This window comes from Ochotona princeps, chromosome 6, assembly GCF_030435755.1.
Source record: "Ochotona princeps isolate mOchPri1 chromosome 6, mOchPri1.hap1, whole genome shotgun sequence".
NCBI lineage: Eukaryota > Metazoa > Chordata > Mammalia > Lagomorpha > Ochotonidae > Ochotona > Ochotona princeps.
Window position 1 is genome coordinate 29,371,541 of NC_080837.1, and position 23,112 is coordinate 29,394,652.

The 23,112-nt window shown below is 36.7% G+C and overlaps 1 protein-coding gene across 4 annotated transcripts in view; it reads left to right on the forward strand.

The window, feature by feature from the left end:
- TRPM7 (transient receptor potential cation channel subfamily M member 7) overlaps nucleotides 1–23,112 on the forward strand; it is a 105,604-nt gene that overhangs the window by 57,270 nt on the left and 25,222 nt on the right. For all 4 annotated transcript variants that reach the window (XR_009245603.1, XR_009245604.1, XM_058665862.1 and 1 more), the window contains exons 17-28: nucleotides 1,360–1,588; nucleotides 2,907–3,062; nucleotides 3,143–3,286; nucleotides 4,376–4,504; nucleotides 7,254–7,532; nucleotides 10,944–11,118; nucleotides 13,016–13,142; nucleotides 13,968–14,152; nucleotides 14,963–15,095; nucleotides 16,710–17,425; nucleotides 20,473–20,540; nucleotides 21,054–21,113. Coding sequence is in view for 2 of the 4 variants with exons in the window: in XM_058665862.1 (XP_058521845.1) it covers nucleotides 1,360–1,588; nucleotides 2,907–3,062; nucleotides 3,143–3,286; nucleotides 4,376–4,504; nucleotides 7,254–7,532; nucleotides 10,944–11,118; nucleotides 13,016–13,142; nucleotides 13,968–14,152; nucleotides 14,963–15,095; nucleotides 16,710–17,425; nucleotides 20,473–20,540; nucleotides 21,054–21,113 (2,401 nt within the window). In the remaining 2 variants the exon portion in view is untranslated. The remainder of the gene's footprint in view (nucleotides 1–1,359; nucleotides 1,589–2,906; nucleotides 3,063–3,142; nucleotides 3,287–4,375; nucleotides 4,505–7,253; nucleotides 7,533–10,943; nucleotides 11,119–13,015; nucleotides 13,143–13,967; nucleotides 14,153–14,962; nucleotides 15,096–16,709; nucleotides 17,426–20,472; nucleotides 20,541–21,053; nucleotides 21,114–23,112) is intronic.

Below are 23,112 nucleotides of genomic sequence, written 5' to 3' on the forward strand. Positions count from 1 at the left end.
TGATCCAGCTCCCTTCTAATTTCTCAGGAAAGCAGTGAAGGTAGCCCAAGTGCTTGTGCATTTGCCACCCACATGGTAGACTCAGATGCTGGCTCCTCACTTCAGGTTGGCCAGACCCTGACCATTGCAGCCGTTGGGAGGAGTGAAATACAAGGTGGCAGAGTTCCCTGTCTCTCATCGTCTCCCTGTCTCTCAATAATTCTTTCAAATAAATAAATATATTTTTTTAAATTTAGAAATTACACACTGTGTGTGAAAAAATTATTTTCGCAATTTAAGAGTTAAGTGTTTCAACAGCAAAACAAAAAAGATAAAATAAATCCCAGAAGCCAGTTTAATAATTGCACATGGTAGTGATAGGTTAAGAAAATTCCATTTGAGATGATAAGGAAATGAAATAATGGAGGTTTTAGGTCTAGCCTAAAACATAGACTAGATTCACATTAGGGCATTTTAGATGGTGCAATATTATTTAGAAGAATAAGATAGTTATGCAGTTTACATATAGATATTATTAGAATATTAAACTGCAAAGGTAGTTTGAAGAAGCTGTCCCTGAGCTGACACTCCATATCCCCCAGTAGGTAGTCTTTAGAGAGAGTAATAGTTGTCACTGAAAAGAACTCACAGACTTGAGTTGAGTGGGTATTGAAGATTTGCATGTTTCTCATGGTTTCTTATTCCCTAATCTTGTTTTTCCTCTGTGTTGGATACCAGACCCTTTTCAATGTTTGCTATATTCTGTAGAGACTCATATATATAAATATTAAATGTTTTATTTTTAAAGTCATAGTTAGATCTTCCATGTTCTGGTTCATTCCCCAGATGGCCACAATGGCCCAGGCTGTACTGGGCTGAAGACAGAAGCCAGGAACTTCATCTGGGTGTCCCATGTGGGTGGTAGGGGCACAAACACTTAGGCCATCTTAAACTGCTTGTCCCAGGCCTTAAACAGGGAGTTGAATTGCAAGTGGAGCAGCTGTGACATGAAGTGCCAGCATTGCAGGCAGAAGCTTTACCCACAAGACCATAATGCTGGCCCCAAAAGATCTTTTGTGTTTAAATAGAGCACTGTAACATTATTAGTTCTGATATGAGTGTGTGTGAGAGAGACAGAGACAGACAGATTATAGTTTTATTTCTGGGACCTGGAGAAGGTCCTTGCATTCGCATTTACTCTCATACTTAATGTGACTGACTTTGCCATTTTGTGATACATATAAATCTCTGAAAGCAGTTATTCTCATGTTTCATAGCTCTGTAAATATGTATGAAAATACTGTATTGAAAATTGTAAAGTATTGTATGAATTTTGATTAGTGGTTTATTAATTGAGTATATTTCGACTTTTTTTCGTAGTGATTTTGGTCAGCTGGCTGTTGAATTACTGGAACAGTCGTTCAGGCAAGATGAAACCATGGCTATGAAATTGCTCACATATGAACTGAAAAATTGGAGTAATTCTACCTGCCTTAAATTAGCAGTTTCTTCAAGACTTAGACCCTTTGTAGCTCACACGTGTACACAGATGTTGTTATCTGATATGTGGATGGGAAGGCTTAATATGAGGAAAAATTCATGGTACAAGGTATGTTTTATAGGCACTCTCAGTGTTAATGTGTGATTACACACAAATGGGGGTGACGTGGGGTAGAGGGTCTAGCTAGGTGTGTAGTAAATGCCTTGGCTTGTGCAGGGTGGTGGGAGTTGCTGGGCTGGGAGTGCGGGGCGGGGATGGAGGGCTGAAATTTGTGAATTTTTGCTTCCAAACATGACATGTAAATCCCTGGCAAAAACTCGCTGCTTTATGAAAGGATGACTCAAAAATTCTAAAATGGAAGACCTATCTGCCAAACTTACCTGTTACTTTTAAGTTACTTGAAGTATATTGGATACGGTTAAGAATTTGGATAAAATGGTCTTTCAGTTTTATTAAACCTCCCTTTTTATTCTTTTACATCTTTTAAAATAAGGTACAGAAATATAGAAGAGAAATCAGGCAGGTATTTGTCCATTATATTATCAGGTTGTCAGCTATTGTCAATGAATAACTGTATTAATTAGTAAAAATATTGTTGAGGGAATAGTTAACTTCTGCTACAGAATAACAGTTTTCTTGTGCTTTAAGGTTTCCCATTATGTAAGATTCAGAAAAAAACCTGTTCTATTTATGCAAGCAGGAGCTGACGGATATAACATGGAACATTTGCAAGGGGATTTAGGATACAATTTAGCACATAGCACCTTTTTAAAACAAATTTTATTTAAACAAAAATGTGTTTTCTTTCTTTTTTTCTTTTTTTTTTAAAGATTTATTCATTTTATTACAGTCAGCTATACACAGAGGAGGAGAGACAGAGAGGAAGATCTTCCGTCCGATGATTCACTCCCCAAGTGAGCCGCAACGGGCCGATGCGCGCCGAACCAAAGCCGGGAACCTGGAACCTCTTCCTGGTCTCCCACGCGGGTGCAGTGTCCCAATGCATTGGGCCGTCCTGGACTGCTTTCCCAGGCCACAAGCAGGGAACTGGATGGGAAGTGGAGCAGCTGGGATTAGAACCGGTGTCCATATGGGATCCCGGGGCTTTCAAGGCGAGGACTTTAGCTGCTAGACCACGCCGCCGGGCCCAAAAAAATGTGTTTTCTTAATGAATTCTAACCTGAATTTATTTAAAAGATACATCTATAAAAAAATCATTGAATTATCTTAACTCCCTCATAATTCTCATTGTTTGACGCTTCAAAACAGTTCTACTTGGGCGATTGAGATTTGGGGTTTCCCTGTACTTCTAACAGCAAAATGGTTAACAGTCATAAAATATTTATTGCATGTTTATTGATTTGGTTATTATGCTTTTAAAGAGCACTAATTGTAAAATGCAAACTTATGTTTCTAAACATTTTAGGTCATTTTAAGCATTTTAGTTCCACCTGCCATATTAATGCTAGAATATAAAACTAAGGCTGAAATGTCTCACATCCCACAATCTCAAGATGCTCATCAGATGACAATGGAAGACAGTGAAAACAACTTTCAGAACATAGCAGAAGACATCCCCATGGTAAGGAGGAAAAAGAATTTAAATAAATACAGTTTTTCTGTGAATTATTATATAACAACCTACTTTTTTTTTTAATTTAGGAAGTGTTTAAGGAAGTAAGGATTTTGGGTAGTAATGAAGGAAAGAACGAAATGGAGATACAAATAAAATCCAAAAAGCTTCCAATCACACGAAAGTTCTATGCCTTTTATCATGCACCCATTGTAAAGTTCTGGTTTAACACGGTATGTTTTTAAATCATATGAGCATAACATTTTTCAAAAGATACACTTAAAATTAGCAGTTTGGGTGATCACAGGAATTTTTCTTTATGTATTGCCATTTATTTCCCTACTATAGCTAAATCAAGAATGTAACTTGTTCTAATACTGGTTAGGAAGGAGAGAAATGAGAGAATTCTTAGCTATAATTATGTTTTTTAAAGATTTATTTATTTTTATTAGCAAGTCAGATGCATAGAGAGGAAGATCTTCCATCTGCTGGTTCACTGCCCAGGTGATGGCAGCGGTTGGAGCTGAACCAATCCGAAGCTGGGAGCCTCTCCAGGTCTCCCACACAGGTGCAGGGTCCCAAGGCTTTGGGCCATTCACAACTACTTTCCCAGGCCACAAGACGGGAGATAGATAGGAAGCGGGGCTGCCGGAATTAGAACTCGTGCAAGGTTGGGGTCCCGGTGTGTGCAAGGCAAGGACTTTAGGCTACCATGCCGGGCCCAGCTATAATTATTTTAACGGTCATTAAGATTACGGTTTCCCCTAAAATGAAATGAATCGATACTTATTATTTATAGCCCTTTTCATTTCCCTATAAAGTTTGTGATTCAGTGTCAGAAATGGGGCTGTTCCTTATCCAGAGTAAATCCTTTTCATGTCTGTTTCTGTTTCTTGAGATTCAGCTTTTATGATCTGGAGCTAGGAAGATACTAGATGTCTTTCCTAGGAAAATACTTTTACTTGGAAGGAAGCAGGTCCTTGTGTTCCTTGATGATTATGATAGTGCAATTGTACAGTAATTTCAAATGCATTATGATATATTAAATAATTCAGTCATCTGTACTGAGCATATTGACCTAATAGTTGTTCAGATTCTTTCCATGGTAAATTACAAGGTCAGCAGTTCTGGAACCACACATTTATACTCTGGGGACTGTTTATACTTTATTAAGGGCAGTGTCTGTTGAAGAAGAGCTTTTTCCAAATCTGTATTAGTGAGGGATGATTCGCAGTCTCATTTAGTAGTAATCTATGTAGATGCTTTGAAATGTTTATAATAAAGATTTATGATTTTTACTAATACTTCTTTTTTTTAATCAGTTGGCGTATTTAGGTTTTCTGATGCTTTATACATTTGTAGTTCTTGTACAAATGGAGCGATTACCTTCAGTTCAAGAATGGATTGTTATTGCCTATATTTTTACCTATGCCATTGAGAAAGTCCGTGAGGTATGTCTTTGGTTTTTTAAAGTAACTTGGTGGAAAAATGGAAGATGCTCAGTTTCATTTTGTTTTGGGTGTCTTTTTAAGTTTGTGTTACAGTTTAGAAGTAAAAGATGATATTTTTTGCTGTTCTAAAAAGTGACTTGGAAGACTGTCAGTAATGTGCAGTTCATTTTTTTTAGTTTAATTTCCTCATTACTATATTCATTCTGTTACTCTTCATAATGAGTAAGTAAATAATAACTAGTCATGTGGATAAACTAAAAACAGATTATTTTGCTGTTGCTGTTGTGTTACTGCTCAGTAAAGTGTACTGTAGTTTGCACTTAGTTATGTAGATTTATATCCTTCTGTGTGTGTGTGTGTGTTTTCAAGAATAGTTTATTTGAAAGAATTAGGAGAGAGAGAAATCTTGCATGGACTGGTTCACTCCCCAAATAGCCATGAGAGCTTCTCTTGCACTGCTTCCCAGACAGTAGCAGAGGGCCGCGAAGTAGAGCAGCTGGGTGCTGAACTGGTACTTGCAACAATGCTGGCCCCTTTAACTAAGATTTTTGGTTTGGTTGGATTTTTTTTTTGTTTTTCTTGAGTTTTTTTTTTTTTTTGTTTTTAGTTTTTTTCTTCCTATTTAAGCTATTACACAGATATTTCTTTCTTTTTGTTTTTTACTTGGAAAGTCAGATATACAGAGAGGAGAAAAGAGAGAGAGGGAAGTCTTTTGTCCGATTATTCACTCCCCAAGTGGCCGCAATCCAGAGCCAAGAGCTTCTGCCAGGTCTCCCACGAGGGTGCAGGGTCCCAAGGCCTTGGGCTGTCCTCAACTGCCTTCCCAGGCTACATGAGGGAGCTGGATGGGCACAGGGGCCACTGGGATTAGAACCAGGGCCCATATGGGATTCCTGCACAAGCGAGGCGAGGACTTTAGCCGCCAGGCCACTGCACTGAGACCAGATATTATTTCTTGATACACTTGCATGTGTACTTTTTTATGTCTCTGCCTTACATTTCAAAAGTACATGAAAATGAGAAGTAGTTACAGAGCACTGTACTTTCCCATATAGACGTGGTAAGAATTTATCTGTATTTTTATTTGAGTGTTGCGATTTATATTTTTATGAAATGTGTGGCTTTAATAATGTGTTTGAAGAAATTAAGCTGTAAATTGTTAAAAGGCAGGTTGCAATACTTGTTTAAAATTAAATATTCATGAATCAGTTCCACAGGGATAAGTGGCATAGTCAATATAGTGGTTACCTCTTGTGGTGTGATTTATTGTGCAAGGGACAAGAGTTAAGGAGATGTCAGTATTTATGAAACACTGTGGTGTTAAAGCTGTGAATTTTAACATTACTCTGAAAAGTTAAATTTTTTAAAATTCTTATTTCCAAGAAAGATATGTGTTTAAATGAATTTTTAAAAAAGATTTATTTATTTTATTACAAAGTCAGATACAGAGAGGAGGAGAGACAGAGAGGAAGATCTTCAGCCGATGATTCACTCCCGAAGAGAGCACAATGGCCAGTGCACGCCGATCCGAAGCCGGGAACCAGGAACCTCTTCTTGGTCTCCACATGGCTTCAGAGTCCCAAAGCTTTGGGCCGTCCTCGACTGCTTTCCCAGGCCACAAGCAGGGAGCTGGATGGGAAGTGGAGCTGCCGGGATTAGAACCGGTGCCCATATGGGATCCCAGGGCGTTCAGGGCGAGGACTTTAGTTGCTCGGCCACGCTGCCGGGCCCCTAAATGATTTTTTTAAGCTACTTAAACCATTGAATTACTTTCTGGTAGAAGGCACCTTTGAAAGTTATGGCTGTGCTGTCCAAGTGCTCCTTCAATTTGAAATAAAACACCTTTAATAGTGTTCACAGGTAGATGTGGCACAGCAGATAAGCCACTGCCTGAAATGTTAGATCCCGTTTTGAAGCACTAGTTCTGCTTCTAGTGCATGACCCTGCAGATGTGCCTGGAGAGCAGCAAAGGATGGCCCAAGTACTAAAGGCCCATGCCATTCACATGTAAGATCTAAATGGTGTTCATGGCTCCTGGCGTTGTCTTGTGCCATCCCTGGTCAATTTGAAGAGTGAACCAGAAAATGGAAGATCTCTTCCTCTTACTCTGCCTTTCAAGTAAATAAACAAGTAATCTTGGACCCGGCACCATGGCTCAATCTGCTAATCCGCTACCAGCGGTACTGGCATCCTGTATGCGTGCTGATTCTAGTGCCAGTTGCCCCACTTCTGATACAGCTACCTGCTGGTGGACTGGGAAAAAAGATGAGGATGGTCTAAAGCCTTGGGATTCTGAACCCACATAGGAGACCCTAAGGAGGCTCCTGTCTTCAGAACAGCCTACCTCTAATGGTGAAACCGTTTGGGGAAAATGAACCAGTGGACGGAAGATCATTCTGACTTTCATCTCTGTAGCTCTGCATTTCCAATAAAAATATAATAAATGTTACAAAAATAATAAATCTCTTTGTAAAATATTGTACATTCTGGTTATAGAGTAATACATGTGTGTATAATATATGTATACATACATACATGTTTAAGATTTTTTAGTCGTTTATTGAATGACTTTGCTTATGGAAGTCCTTTATCTTGGTATTTCAGTAATCAAATACCAACATAACTGACTTTAAAAATGCTTTGAAATATGAAGATATCTAAAATGCTACTGTGGTATTACAATTAAGTACAACACGTTTTGACAGGAAGAAATTGCTTAAGCCATTTTTTTTTCTAATTAAACCTTTAGATCTTCATGTCCGAAGCTGGAAAAATAAGCCAAAAGATTAAAGTTTGGTTTAGTGATTACTTCAATATCAGTGATACAATTGCTATAATTTCTTTCTTCATTGGATTTGGACTAAGATTTGGAGCAAAATGGAACTCTGAGAATGCGTATGATAATCATGTTTTTGTGGCTGGAAGATTAATTTACTGTCTTAACATAATATTTTGGTATGTGCGTTTGCTAGATTTTCTAGCAGTAAATCAACAGGCAGGACCCTATGTAATGATGATTGGAAAAATGGTAAGTTGAAACATGTCTGCTAATACTTATGGATTTGTTGCCAATTTTTTCTTAAAATTCATAAAGATGTGTTATTACCAGCTTTATTTGAATCAGTGAATTTTGTAATTATTTGCCTCAGATATATATTTGTGGATACATTATTAACTTAAAGAGAAATATTTGATAGAATAACATTAAGAAAAACATTTTGTTTTCTAGAAATGCTTTGATGTTTTAAATGATCCTTGCAAAGAATATTTTGTATCACAGAACGTTTACTAACATTTGTTAAATCCTATCCGTATATTTCTTTTCAACTCATCTGGCACCTGTAGTAGTCTAGTATTCAGTCTCCTCAGGACTACTTTGGCTTGTCTTCAGTTTACATTGTAACTAGAGAAATTGTTTATAAAAATTTACGTCTGATAATATCACTTCTATGTTTCAACAAAAAAAATTTAAGGGTTTTACGTCACTTTAAGGGATCAATATGTTTCAGTGAGCCCATAACCTTATGCCCAATTTGGCTATTGGTTTGACTGACTGTCTAAATTTTAATTTTGAGGTAATTATAAATTATATAGAATTATAAGAAATAGTAAAGCTCTTGTATTCTTTTCCTTGGCAACATCTTCCTTGCTTCCCTTTTATTATTCTTGACCTCTTTACATGTGCTGCAGGTCACGTAAGCATTTTAACATTTCATCTCTGCTTGTGCCAGACTAGATACTGGTATGATGTCATCTCCACCTATGCCTAGACTCTTTTTTTTTTAAATTTATTTATTTTATTACAAAGTCAGATACACAGAGGAGGAGGAGAGACAGAGAGGAAGACCTTCCATCTGATGATTCGCTCCCCAAGTGAGCTGCAACGGCTGCTGCGTGCCGATCCGAAGCCGGGAACCAGGAACCTCTTCCTGGTCTCCCACCTGGGTGCAGTGTCCCAAAGCATTGGGCCGTCCTCGACTGCTTTCCCAGGCCACAAGCAGGGAGCTGGATGGGAAGTGGAGCTGCTGGGATTAGAACCGGCGCCCATATGGGATCCTGGGGCTTTCAAGGCGAGGACTTCAGCCGCTAGGCCACGCTGCCAAGCCCTATGCCTCGACTCTTAGCTTTTTGGACTCATTAACCTAAATTTATCCTTTAGATATCAGCTCCATCATGTTGTTTTTGTTATCCTTTACTGCTGGAACCTATGTATCTTCACTTTAGAATATTTAGAATATATCTAACTATATTTTATGCTATATTCTTACTGGATTTTTTTATCATCTTTAGACTATAATCTGGGAATAGAAGCTCTCCTTAGTAGATATTTGTTGCCTACATGGATAAATCCATTTCAAATAGGAAAAAACCAAATAAGCAAAAATGCTGACCATTCATTCTTCATTTATTATTTTTATAACCTTAGCAGCAAATTATAGATTATAATTGTTTACCAAGAATGTTTTAATGTTTATTATATGTGCTTTGTGAAACAGTACAGCGATCGTTAGGATATTATCTCTGTATATGATGAAACCACATTTCTCTTTAATGTCTTTACCCATCATGCAGTTTTTATTTATTTCATTTTTTTTTTTTTTAGTATCAGTAATTTTAAAAAAAGTACTAATGCTGATTCACTTCACGTCCCTAACAGCTAAACAGCTAAAACAAATTCTCGCTGTTCACTGCCATCCCGTTCCCTGCTGGTACACCTGGGAAAGCAAAAAGATGGCCCTAGTCCTCAGGTCCTTGCACCCTCAGGGGAGACCTGGAGGAAGTTCCTGGCTTTTACCCTAGCTGTTGAGGGCATTTAAGCAGTGAATTAGCAGTTCTAAAGTCTCTCTCTGTTTCCTTGTCTCAGTAACTCACTTTCAAAATAATAAATCTTAAGCTTGAACATATTAACAATCAGACTCCTTTTATATATTTGATAGCAGCCTAATGAAATTGCATGATAAACGCTGAACATCTTCCTTTCTTCCTACACATTTAACCTTGGAATTCTCACTTTTTTTTTATGTCAACAGGGAAAATATTTTGATATCTTTAAATAATTAAATTTAGTTCTGCTCTAAGGAAAGTTGTCAGTTTTATGTGAAATGATATAAATAAAACACTTGCAAACCACAAGTTTCAGACTGGATAGCTTCCAGTTATTTCACTGCAGATTCTGATTTTACATTGAGTATTTGAATTGAACTTTTCCTTTAAATGCAGATACTTGGATTCTAAAACGTTTGAAATGACATGGATGATACTGTGATAATCTTTTGCTTATGAAATTTTTTATTCCAGAGTTAGATTTACTGAGAATATATGTTTAACAATCTTCAAAATGCTGAATAAGTGTATTAATTGACCATTTTACAAATACAAAAATTGAATTTTGGAGTGTCACAACCCTGCAGAGTGCAGAGCCTCTACTCTGCATATGAGCTGATGTTTTAAGACTCAGCTGTTCAAATAGCTTTTTTCCCCCAATATTATATCCCTGTAAAATTATTCCGTGTAGGCTAGAGTACTTACTCTTTCAGTTCTACTTAATAATTTTAAAAGTATATAAAAATATTACAATAATTTCTTTTGGACCAATTTATCATTGTAACTGTTGATATTCAAAATAAGTTCATATTTATTGTAAATATAGTGTTTTGATGTACATGGACTTTTCTCCCCATGCTAATGGATAGATATATATTACCAGAGTGAGAAATTCTGAGAAGTTACATGCCTTAGTAGGTAAAGGGAAACAAAAGAAAATACCTAAATAAATAGAGATAAACAAAAGATAGAAATTGGAATAACATTCTACTTAATTTGAATTCTTACATAATGGTATTAAAATTCACACTACAGTGTAACAGAAAAATTTATTTTTCAGTGATTTGTTAGGTAAAAGATAATTTAGACCATTTTCAATGTAGTTGGAATTGGCAAAATACCTGAGTAGCAAAAAGCTATTAAGACATTGGTGTCAGTAGTTTTTTTCTGATACCACATGCTGTGAATTTGTTGTTTTGTTTGGGCCAAGAGGTTTTTCACACCAGGTTAGGGATCTGAACAATAGGAATAAACTTTCTTTTATGCAGTGAGTAGAAGATGATTATTAAAGACAAAATGCAGTAAAGTACACTTAAGACAAAAGAACAATAAAGCTCTTGGGAAGGACACTTAGAAATCTGCTTATTTGCCTATAGACCTCTTATTCTTTAAACCAATAATACAATTCAGCATGTTGATAAAGATGCCTGTAACTTGTTCAGCTTTCTAGATTGTATATACCATGCTTTCAATGAATACTACTTGGACTTTTTTTAAAAAGCCTAATTATTCTACTAATATTTGCCTATTAGAACATCAGGTACATTTTTAAAAATGAGAATTTGTTGTAGAATTTAGTTTTCTTTATATTTTAATGATGTTTATTTTTTAACAGGTGGCCAATATGTTCTACATTGTTGTGATTATGGCTCTTGTGTTACTTAGTTTTGGTGTTCCCAGAAAGGCAATACTTTATCCTCATGAAGCACCATCTTGGACTCTTGCTAAAGATATAGTTTTTCATCCATACTGGATGATTTTTGGTGAAGTTTATGCATATGAAATTGATGGTAAGGATTTATGCGTAAAGATTTTTGTTTTGTTTTAAAATCAATATTCTGTTATAATAATGATTAAAATAAAATATTTTAGAATTTTTTTTTGGCTCTAAATAATGGAAGTCTGGCCTAAACTGGCCCAACACATAAGAACATTTATCAGCTCACATAACAAAAATTTCAAAGGCATGCTGCTATTCAGACTGGATACTTACATAAACAAGAACCCTTGTTCTTTCCTATTCCATCCTCCCTAATCATGTTTTCTGATTTGTGTGTGTTTGCCTTTTAATTGTAAGACTATTGTTAGTAGAAAGAAAGGAAGAGATACTACTTATCCTTATTTATAGCATAAAGTTTCTTTCACAGAAATCTCCTTTAGAAACTTTTTTCTAATTAGCTTAAGTTAACTTTAGCTATAGTATATGGTTAGAGGTAAAGGGGACTGGGATTATTCTGACAACTTTTGACCAATCCTGATGGGGGTCAAGCACAATGTCAATGACAAAAATAATAATATTCTGTGATTTTTAAAGGGCTTTTATCGTGTTAAGTTTTTAGGGATTTCAGATTTTCAGGTTGCTATCAAAGATTGTAAGTAAAGTTTTTGGATAAACTAAGAAATGACATAATTACCATCATTTCTTAAAGGAAATGTTTTGTACAGTTTTGTTATATTTACACTTTGACTCTTATATCACCTTAGTAAAGGTAGCTAACAGTAATTTTTAAAGCTTTCCCTTTGTTTGTATTCAGCTTTGTTCTGACTTCAGAAACTACAATGCAAGGGGGAATGAGAAGGAATTCAGATCTAATTACAATATGTTTGAGAAGCACTGGCTACTTTTACAATCCTCTTTTATGTCACAATTAGATAACTTCTGTGTTTTTTTTTGTTTCCTTCATTTACATGTTTTTATACAAACAAATTTCACATATCTAACAATGCAGTATTAAAAGCATTGTGATATTTCCACCCTCCAATGCTCCATCCTCAGAAGGAGAGACAGGGAAAGATCTTCCGTGTACTGGTTCACTCCCCAAATGGCCACAGTGGTCAGAGCTGCTCCAAAGCCAGGAGCCTCGTGCAGGTCTCCCATGTGGCTGCTGGGGCCCAAGGACTTGGGTCATACTGAATAATTTTCCCAGGCCACGATGAGGAACCTGGATTGAAGTGAAGCAGCTGGGACAAACGAGTGCCTATATTGGGTGCTGGTGCTTCAAGGTGGAGGATTAGCCTGTTCAGTCACAGTGGCAGCGCCTGTTTTTACCACGGCACACTTTCAGTTCACTTCTCAGTCACAGGCTTAACAGACCCTACAAAGTAACTAATTCAACAGCTAGCAGGTTGGGGTGAAAAACACCTGTTCCTCAAGAGTACAGAAAAAGGCTGTCTACCAATAGATCTTGAAGAGGATCTTTATGTTAATGGCTTGACAGGGTTTAGTATGACTCTCATACTGTTAAGATGTGTTTCTCCTCGTGGTTTCACATCGGATTTGGCCGTTTCAGCCATCTGGGGAAGTGAACCAGCAGATGGAAGGTCTTTCTCTTTGTCTCTCTTTCTCTTCATAAATCGGCCTTTCCAAAATAAATAAATTTTTCAAAAAACATGTTTCTTAAAGAAGTATTGTGATGTGGCTGATTATAGAAATTTTGCCCACTTTAATGCACCTCAGGGTAAGCTCATCAGTGAAGCATTTGTATTATGTGTAGTCTTGTCAGAATAGAGTAGTGGAGAAATTCTCCCAAAGGTCTTTCTGTACTGAAGTTGTGCTAAGGCTGTTACTGGTAACTGATACAGATTTGTGTGTAACCAAGACTTCTTAAGTACAGTAAACAAATAAGCTTAAATACTAAGTAATAGCAATTACTGGTGAATTACCAAAATTTGTTTTTCTTCCTTAAGTGTGTGCAAATGATTCCTCTGTCCGTGAAATCTGTGGTCCTGGGACATGGCTGACTCCGTTTCTTCAAGCAGTCTACCTCTTTGTACAGTATATTATTATGGTTAATCTTCTTATTGCATTTTTCAAGTAAGTTCATTTAAATGTTCATTGTAACAAATCATTGACTATCTAGTTTCTACTTGTTTTGAAGGAAATGTACAGAACTTAAAAAAAATTGAAATTTAAACTATTGAAATCCTTTGAATAAAACTGAAAAAGGATTTTCTTAGAATGTATTTTAAAAAAATAGAACTTTGAGAAGTTTTACAAGCAAAACATAGGCCTGTACCCTAACTTATGTGAACACTGAATATTATTATTTCAGTGGTTGCCAGTTTTATAATAAATTAAAGGACCTTATTTTCTCTACCTTTCTTTTTTTAATAATAATATTTTTAATAATAATATTTTTATTGCAAAGTCAGAAATACAGAGAGGAAGATCTTCCGACCGATGATTCACTCCCCAAGTGACAGGAATGGCCAGAGCTGAGCCAATCCGAAGCCAGGAGCCAGGAACTTTTTCCAGGTCTCCCATGCGGGTGCAGGGTCCCAAGGCTTTGGGCTGTCCTCAACTATTTTCTCAGGCCACAAGCAGAGGATTAGAACCAGCGTCCATATGGGATCCTGGTGTGTTCAAAGTGAGGACTTTAGCTGCTAGGTCAGCACTCCGGGCCCTACATTCCTTTAATTACTATCAAGGTTGACTAGTTTCCTGTGGTTTTGCCCTTTATATATAATTTTTCAAATTTTAATATATTTTTCTGCAATTTTTTTAATCAGGCATGAGTAAGGTCCTCAAGAATGTTTTTACCTCAAACTTACGACTTTTGTGTCCTTATTTAAAACAAAGCTTTAAGTATTTAAAACTTAAGATACAATTAGCTAAGTTCATTTTTTTCTGTTATTTTAGCAATGTATATTTACAAGTGAAGGCAATATCCAATATTGTGTGGAAGTACCAGCGTTATCATTTTATTATGGCTTATCATGAGAAACCAGTTCTGCCTCCTCCGCTTATCATTCTTAGCCATATAGTTTCTCTTTTTTGCTGCATATGTAAAAGAAGAAAGAAAGATAAGACCTCTAGTGGACCAAGTAAGTAAAATACATAAATGCAAATGCTTTTATCACTTCTCAGTATTATACTAAAAGCTAAAAATTGGTTATTCAGAAGATTTAATTGGTTAATGCCTGCTTTTGTTAAATTTTCTAAACCTAAAGAAAAATTTAGGTGCAATGTGATCGGGGGGTGTTGGCGAGGCGGTGTTAGGGCTTTCGAACCAGCTGCCTACTATCTGGCCCAGGAAAGCTGCATACAATGGACTAAGTACTTGAGCCACTGCCAGCAACCGAAGTGTAAAACTCAGATGCAAGTCTAAACTCCTGGTTCAAATCTGACCCCATGTTTGCCTGTTGTAGCCATTTGGAGAGAAAGATCTATGTGTGTATGTGTGTCTGCCTTTCAAATAAAATAAATCTTCAAAAAAATTAACAAGTGCAGGAAGTGTTTGAAATTATTCTGGTGACACAGCATGAGTGAAGACAGTGCCTGTGTAGTACTACAGCAGTAGAAGCACAGCAGTGAAAAGAGAGAAAATGTACAGGTAGATTAATTTTTTAAAAAAATTTATTTATTTATTTATTTGTTTATTTGACAATCTTGACATAATTAGGGTAAAAAGGTTCAAGTACTACAGGAAGATGGGCAAGACAATTAGTTCTGTATTGTTTCCTTAATATATCTGATGTAAAAGGGGATTTTAAGGGAGAAGCCCCACCCAGTCTCCTACCCACCTCAAGTAGATTTATTCTGAAGAGTTCTGAATAAAAGTTGGAAAACTCATGAAGTAAAGTTGATAGCTTGATAGTTCTTTATTCATTTTTCCCCTACTTTTTCTTCCATAGAACTTTTCCTAACAGAAGAAGATCAAAAGAAACTACATGATTTTGAAGAACAGTGTGTTGAGATGTATTTTAATGAAAAAGATGACAAATTTCATTCTGGAAGTGAAGAGAGAATTCGTGTCACTTTTGAAAGGTTCAGAATTGCTTTCACTAAAATTGATTATGTCAGAATGAAGCTGTATTGGTTATGTCTGTATGTTATGCATGGTCACATTGTTAAACTTATTTTGTCAGACAAAATGGTTTTTTTAAAAAGATTTATTTTTATATGGAAAGTCGGATAAACAGAGAGGAGGAGAGGTAGAAAGTCTTGAATCTGTTGATACATTCCCCAAGTGACTGCAATGGCTGGAGCTGAGCCGATCCAGAGCCTGGAGCCTGGAGCCTCTTCTGAGTCTCCCACGCGGGTGCAAGGTCCCAAGGCTTAGGACTATCCTCGACTGCTTTCCCAGGCCACAAGCAGGGAGCTGGATGGGAAGTGGAGCTGCCGGGATTAGAACCGGCGCCCATATGTGATCCCAGCACGTTCAAGACGAGGACCTTAGTTGCTAGGCCACGCCACCGGGCTCAGGATTAGAACTGGTGCTCATATGGGATCTGGTATGGTCAAGGCAAGAACTTTAACCTCTAAGCTATCATGCTGGGTCCCAGACAAAATAATTTTTACTGATCATTTCATATTTTGGAAAAACATCAATTTCTTATGGTTCAGTACTTCACAAATCTCAAGAAATCAAACTTTATTAATTTTTTAATCCTAGTTAGAATAATGAGGAATTAATGTTTTTTACTGTTCTGTGAGAGGAATAAAACTATCCTCACTTTCTGAAAGTCTTTTGTTCCATTGACTTGCTACAGTCTGGAAGCATCTGGTGTCTGTGTAGCCATGGTAGATCTGTGTGGATGTATCAATACCCAAATTATTTGTAAAGATGTTGGAATTAATAGCCTATAGAATCCCCGCCCAAATAGAGATCACTTTTCAACCATTTAAAAAATATGTGTTTTTAAAGGCAGAGTTACAGAGGGAGAGACAGAAACAAAGGAAATCTTCCATCCACTGGTTCATTCCTCAAATGATCCCAGTGTCTATAGCCATCTTTCGTTGCTTTCACAGGTACACTGACAGAAGACTGGATCAGAATTGAAGCAACTGGAGCATGAACAAATAGGATGCTAGTGTTGCCGGTAGCAGCTTAAGGTGCTGTGTTACAGTGCTGGCCCCACAAAATGTTTTTAAAATCTTGCATTTTATATTAGGATTTAGATTCCTTCTTAAATCTTAGGGTATGCCTTGTAATAAGTAACCATGTCTTATTAAAAAATTTACAATGTTGGAGTAACCAACATGATGGTTCAGCAGACTAATCACTATGCCTGCAAGTGCTGGCATCTCATATGAGTGCAAGTTTGTGTCCTGGCTGCTCCACTGCCCACCCAGCTTGTAGCCTGGCAGTAGAGGATGACCCAAGTCCCAAATCAGAAACCCAGAGGAAGCTCTTGGGTTATGATCGGCTCAGCTTTGACTATTGTGTCCTTTTGGGGAGTTTAACCAGCAAGTGGAAGATCTTTCTGTGTCTCTCCTTCTCAATAAATCTGCCTCTCCAATAAAAATAAATCTTTTTAAAAAAATTTTACAATGTTAGAATGTGTGTAAAATTTGCTTTTACCATAATTTATTGAGACCACAGATGAAATTTCTATATCAATTTTTAGCATTTACAGAAAGCTTGCTTTTCCTTTACAGAGTGGAACAGATGTGCATTCAGATTAAAGAAGTTGGAGATCGTGTCAACTACATAAAAAGATCTTTACAGTCATTAGATTCTCAAATTGGACATTTACAGGATCTTTCAGCCCTAACAGTAGATACATTGAAGACTCTCACTGCTCAGAAGGCTTCAGAAGCTAGCAAAGTTCACAATGAAATAACACGAGAACTGAGTATTTCTAAACATTTGACACAAAACCTTATTGATGATGGTCCTGTCAGACCTTCTGTGTGGAAAAAGCATAGTGTTGCAAATACGCTTAGCTCCTCTGTTCCTCAAGGTGACGTTGAAAGTAATAACCCTTTTTTTTGCAATATATTTATGAAACATGAAAAAGATCCCCAGTATAATGTATTTGGTCAAGATTTACCTATATTACCCCAGAGGAAAGAATTCAATTTTCCGGAGGCTGGTTCCTCGTGCAGTGCCTTATTTTCAAGTGCTATTTCTCCTTCTGAACTACGGCAGAGAAGACATGGCTTAGAAATATTAAAGGGATTTAATAAAGGTCAAAAAGTAGGCAGTTCACCTAGTAGCACACCACATCTCTCATCCCCTCCAACCAAGTTTTCTGTTAGTACACCATCCCAACCAAGTTGCAAAAGTCACTTGGAAAGTGTAACCAAAGATCATGATACTGTTTCCTCTAAAGCTGCAGAAGGAGACAATACAGAATTTGGAGCATTTGTAGGTAAGTGATACTGGTATTCGCCTTGTCAGTATTGTTTGTTTTCCGCTCAGAAATGAAAGTTATCACTAAAGGAAAAAATAACTAGATAATAAAAATAAGTACTATGTGACAAGTATACTACGTTTTTTTAAAAAAAATATGTAGTTCTGCAATTTTTAAAAGCAATTAGTAGTGGGGGAGATAGGCTAAATTGGATTCTTAAAGAGTTATGATGAGAAAGCCTCTTTCGTGTTATTTGCCATAATTGAAATTTTATGGAAAATTTCTGGGCTTTTCTTTGGAATTTAAACATTTTAGTTGAATTTGGCCATCTCCCATTGAAAAACTTTGAGTATTCATGATTTGTTACAGTCCTTTGGGGACAACAGAAGGATATAGAGGGAGTTAGAAACAAGTGAAAAACAGTAATGCTTTATAAACAAGAGAGATATAATTCAGGACACGTGAGAGTGAAAGGATATACAAATAATAATTAGGTTTTTAGGAAATAGTTTAAATTGAGAAGAGAATGAGTCATGTCAATCATGGGGGCATATTCTGAGAGTTTTGACAAGATGGCATTATCAGTGGTGTGGTTGTTTGTTTGTTTGTTTTGCAAAGTCAGATATATATAGGGAGGAAGAGAGACAGAGAGGAAGATCTTCCATCTGATGATTCCCCAAGTGAGCGCAATGGTTGGTGCTGAGCTGGTCCAGGAGCTCTTCCAGGTTTCCCAGAGGGGTGCAGAGTCTCAAGGCTTTGGGCCTTCCTCCACTGCTTTCCCAGGCCACAGGCAGGGAGCTGGATGGGAAGTGGGGCTTCGGGGATCAAAACCAGCGCATTCAAGGCGAGGACTTGACCCGCCAGGCCATGGCGCCAGGCTCTCATTAGGAGACTCTATTATAGAGCATACTTAGATAAACCCAAGGGGTATATAATCACTTGATATGGCATTTTGATGAAATGTATGAGACTGCTACTAGTGTGATACAACCATACTGTTTATTGTGTTTTTTTCAGTAAGTTGGAATATACCCTACAATAACAATAGAAAATTGTGAAGTATAGAAAATATTAAGCCTGTACCTTGTTCATTTGTCATTATGAAGTCCTTAGGTGCTACGCATTTATATTTCTACGAAGGAGAGCACTTCAGGAAAAAATGATGTATTCTTATACCCGTGATCTCTTAAATAACATGGGAAAAGGAAAGCCTTTTAGTAATAACATATTAATGACCTTCAAAACTGCTAAGGAAGTGATAGAGGAAGCCAGATTATTGTGAAATAAAGTGTGAATGGAAAGAAAGGAAGGAGAGATAGTAGAGTCACTATTGGCAGCTCTGAAAAAGTTTAGCAGTGAAAGTGAAACAAATGACTGGGTTGTTAAGGATGTGCTTTGTTTTATTTTTAGTGGTAATGGAAATTTAAATATAGTAAAATGCTAATGGTATGCCATTGTAGGGGTGTGTTAAGAAGAAATATTTTATAGAGCTAATAAAATCCTCCAATTTGAAGAATTTAATCCTCTAATTTGAAGAACATAATACTTCTGGTTGTTAATAGCTAGAAGTATTTAACAAATACTTCTTAGTATACACTCGGGATTTTCTTTTTTTTTATTTTAATTTTTTTTATTAATTATTTTGCATTATGTGACAGTTTCATAGGCTCTGGGAATCCCCACACCCCTCCCCACGCCCCTCCCCCCTGGTGGATTCCTCCACCTTGATGCAGTATTACATTTCAAATTCAATCAAGATTCTTTCCTTGCAAACGTATACCAAGCATAGAGTCCAGCTACTTATTGTCCAGATGGGTTGAACAGTTTCTTGGGGAGACCATTTCTGGTCCGAAGTTAGAGCTGGTAGAATATCATCCCAGTCAATTAAGAGTCCCAATATAACATCAACAGCAATTTGCAACGTTACGGAATTGACATGGTTTTGAGTAACCAGTATGTAAAAAAAAAAAAAAGCAAGTTCTTAACCACAACCTATGATTAGCTCATTGACATTTCAATTTTAGTTTATATACAGGACCGGCTGCTATACACCTTAAAATGGCTATAAGGTACCATTCAGCTGTCTCGTGTCTATTTCATTTTTGTATTTAGCCATTTGTTGTGTTGAAGTATAATTTTGCTGATCTTGGCAGATTTTAGGATAATCTAGACTGGCTTGTAACTCTAACTAGACATTTGTCGACAATTAAGGTGCAGAACATTTTTTTGGGGGGGTGTGTGCAGGAAAATCCTCAACGCCACGGTGAGGAGTGACTAATCTTTGTGTCCCACCCAGCGAGGCATGAGCCAGTCCACGCCAGCTCTTTCCTGTCAGATTCCAAGCTCTACTTTTTGTTGTTTGTCTATTTATTTTAGGTTTTTTTAGTTTGTATGATTGTTTGCTTGCTATGAGGGGTTTTCGAAGCGATCCGATGGTCATTGCTTTTGTGATTTTCTGAAGATAACAATTGTTTAAAGATAGGTCCTTGATTATTTTTTTCCATTAGGTGGCTTGCTACTCTTTGGAACTTCTGGCGTTTATGGAATGAGCATAGATACAGTTCTAAGAATATTAATGAATCAGTGTAAGATCTGCACTAAGGCCAGCCTAGCAGATTATCTAGGTCCTGAGAGTGCTGATGGCCTCTGCTGGGCTCTGTGCAGTTGATTGTGGATTTAGATACATGACTCCCTGCCCTAAGTCTAGCCTTGTCTATTTTTGAAAGTCCATTTTAGCTTGTTTGTTACTGTGTAATGTGTTATCTTTAAAATGTATGTTTACCTCTATATATTAGTGGAAAAGATTGTTTCCCTTTTTGCTTTTAAATTTCAGGCCCCTTTTCACATGTTAGAATCCTTGAAGGTGCTTTTATTTTGCTGTTACTGATCTTCACAAATGTCCTGACAAATATTTTTAATATTATTCATCAAACATGCTAAACTGGACAGTAAAGCAATTGAAATTTTAAAAACAACATAAATCATTATTTCTGTGGATGTTTTGTGATGTCATTACTTTTACAGTTTAAAGATAACCAAAATTTTTATTGTAATTTTTTTAAAAGGACATAGAGATAGTATGGATTTGCAGAGATTTAAGGAAACATCAAACAAAACAAAAGAAATTCTATCTGTAAGTAAATGCTATTGAAACAAGACAGTCTCACTTTCTTTCACTCATTTTATCTTTATTTCTCTTTGCTTTAGAGATTTCACATCTCAGAAATGTTGAACTGATTAAATGAAAACAAAATTTTTCCTTAAACTAAAGCCAAAAAAATTACAGTGGCATACGAGTTTCTATGAATTGCTCTTCATAGGAACCAGATTGAATTATATAATTTTGGTGGGCCATATTATTAGTTATCCTTCATAGAGAAGATAGGTCTATGCATTTTGGTGGCATTTGCAGTACCATTTGTGTTTTTAACAGCGTATGTTCATATTAAAATAATACTGATATATTTAATGACTCTTGGCTAAGTCTTATTGCTTAGAATTTTATCTGGTTATGTGAAAGTTAAGATGTGTTAGGTGTGTGTGTGTGTTTGCCATGTTTGCTCTAAGCTTAAAAATATTATAATAATATATAATATATATATATAATAATATATAAATATAATAATTCTGTGATTTTTACTCATAGGGACAGCAGAATGATGTAAGAAAAATGATTATGGCGTATACAGAGATGCCTAAATATCAGGTAAAGTCTCTAGTATAAATGGGAGTCAGAAATTCAGCTTAGAATATACATGTCCTTTTAGTGAGGAAAAAGGTGTAAGTTCAGTGCATCTCTCGTATTTGTATTTTGCACAACGTTTGTAGCCATTTTATTCCTGTGATCTGAATTTTTCTGTTAAAACAGCAACTTTAGAAAGACAGCTAAATACATGGGTTGACTGTATTTAGATTTCTCTGGCTGACAGCTAATGATGAAAACAGAAAAGAAAGAAGAGAGGAGCCTGGCAGGATGGCTCAGCAGCTAAATCCTCTCCTTCAAGTGCCGGTATCTCATATGCGTTCTGCTTTGTATCCTGGCTGCTCCACTTCCCATCCAGCTTCCTGCTGATGTCCTGGGAAAGCAGTAGAGGATGGCCCAAGGTCTTGGGACCCTGCATCTGTGTGGGAGACCTGGAAGAGGCTCCTGGTTTCTCTCTCTGTAAATCTGATCTGCCTTTCCAATAAAAACAAATCTTCAAAACAACAACAAAAAAACTTTTACATAGCACTAGAATGCAGAAATTATCTACCTACAGAAAAAGGGAAATATGGTAAGACAGTTTATTAACCTTTTCAAGATTACAAATAAACTGATTAAATCTTACAGAGATCCAACCAACACTATTTAATTCTAAAATTCACTTCAGTTGAACCTATTTTAGAAAAACTGTAGAATAGTATATGTTACATTTACAGTAACAGCGAAATCAACTTTGGTGGAGAAGTTCTACTTTTCATATCTCTCTCTCTCTCTCTCTCTCTCTCTCTCTCTCTCTCTCTCTCTCTCTAAAAGGTTTATTTATCTTTACTGGAAAGGCTGTTCACATTTAGAGGGAAGGAGAGACAAAGAGGAAGATCTTGCATCCACTGGCTTAATTCCCAAATGGCCTCAGTGGCCAAAACGGTGCAATATGAAGCTGGGAGTCAGGGGCTTCTTCTGGGTCTCCCACGTAGGTGCTGGGTCGCAAGTGTTTCAGCCATCCGCTGCTGCTTTCCAAGGCCATAAGCAGAGAGCTGCATGGAAAGTGGAGTGGTCAGGACATGAACTGGGCCCATTAAAATGTTTTTTGTTTTGTTTTTAATTTTAAATTCTAGTTGTTGAAATGCCTCAAAGCTGTCTCTTAGTTGCAGAGCAGAATTTCTATGTTATTTATCATAGAGTATATCAAAAAGCACTTAAAAATGAAGCAGGCAAGAAATAGCTGTAAACTGGCTGTGTAAAACCACTGCGACTGAAGAACATTAGGATCAAAGCTGAAAGATGTATCAACTTAATGAGAAAATTGAAATCACAAAAAAACTTAAGCCATAAGCCAGTAGAACCTCATCTGTCTTTGTTTTAAGATTTATTTATTTAGTTTGCTTGTTCACTCTCCAGATGACTGCAATGGCCAGGGCTGGACCTCCATAGAATTAGGAGCCAAGATTTCTTCAGGTCTCCTACATTGGTGGCGCAGGCCCAAACTCTTTGGACAACTTCTGCTTTTCCCCGGCCATTAGCAGAGAGTTGGATCATAGGTGGAAAAGCCAGGACATGAACCAATCCCCGGAAGAGCTTTCTCAACATGCAGGCAATAGAATATAGTGGGATAAATTATAAAAAAAGAATAAAGTACCTACATATGTGAAGCATAGATAAGTCTAAATAAATTCGAAAGAAGTTTGACAAGCAGCCAACAGATCTTTGTTAAATGAATACCTTATACAGATCATTAAGAAAATTACCAAGATCCACAAATACAAAGTAGTTCCAAGTCAGTGTTGTGAGTGTGCCAATGCATGTGTAAAATAACTCCTTTCCATTTTTCTTTCCTTTGTTTTCTTTCTTGTGAGTTGATTCTTTTTCTACAGATCCCTTATATTGTCCTAAATCTTTTTTTTTTTAAAAAAAGATTTATTCATTTTATTACAGCCAGATATACAGAGGAGGAGAGACAGAGAGGAAGATCTTCCATCCGATGGTTCACTCCCCAAGTGAGCCG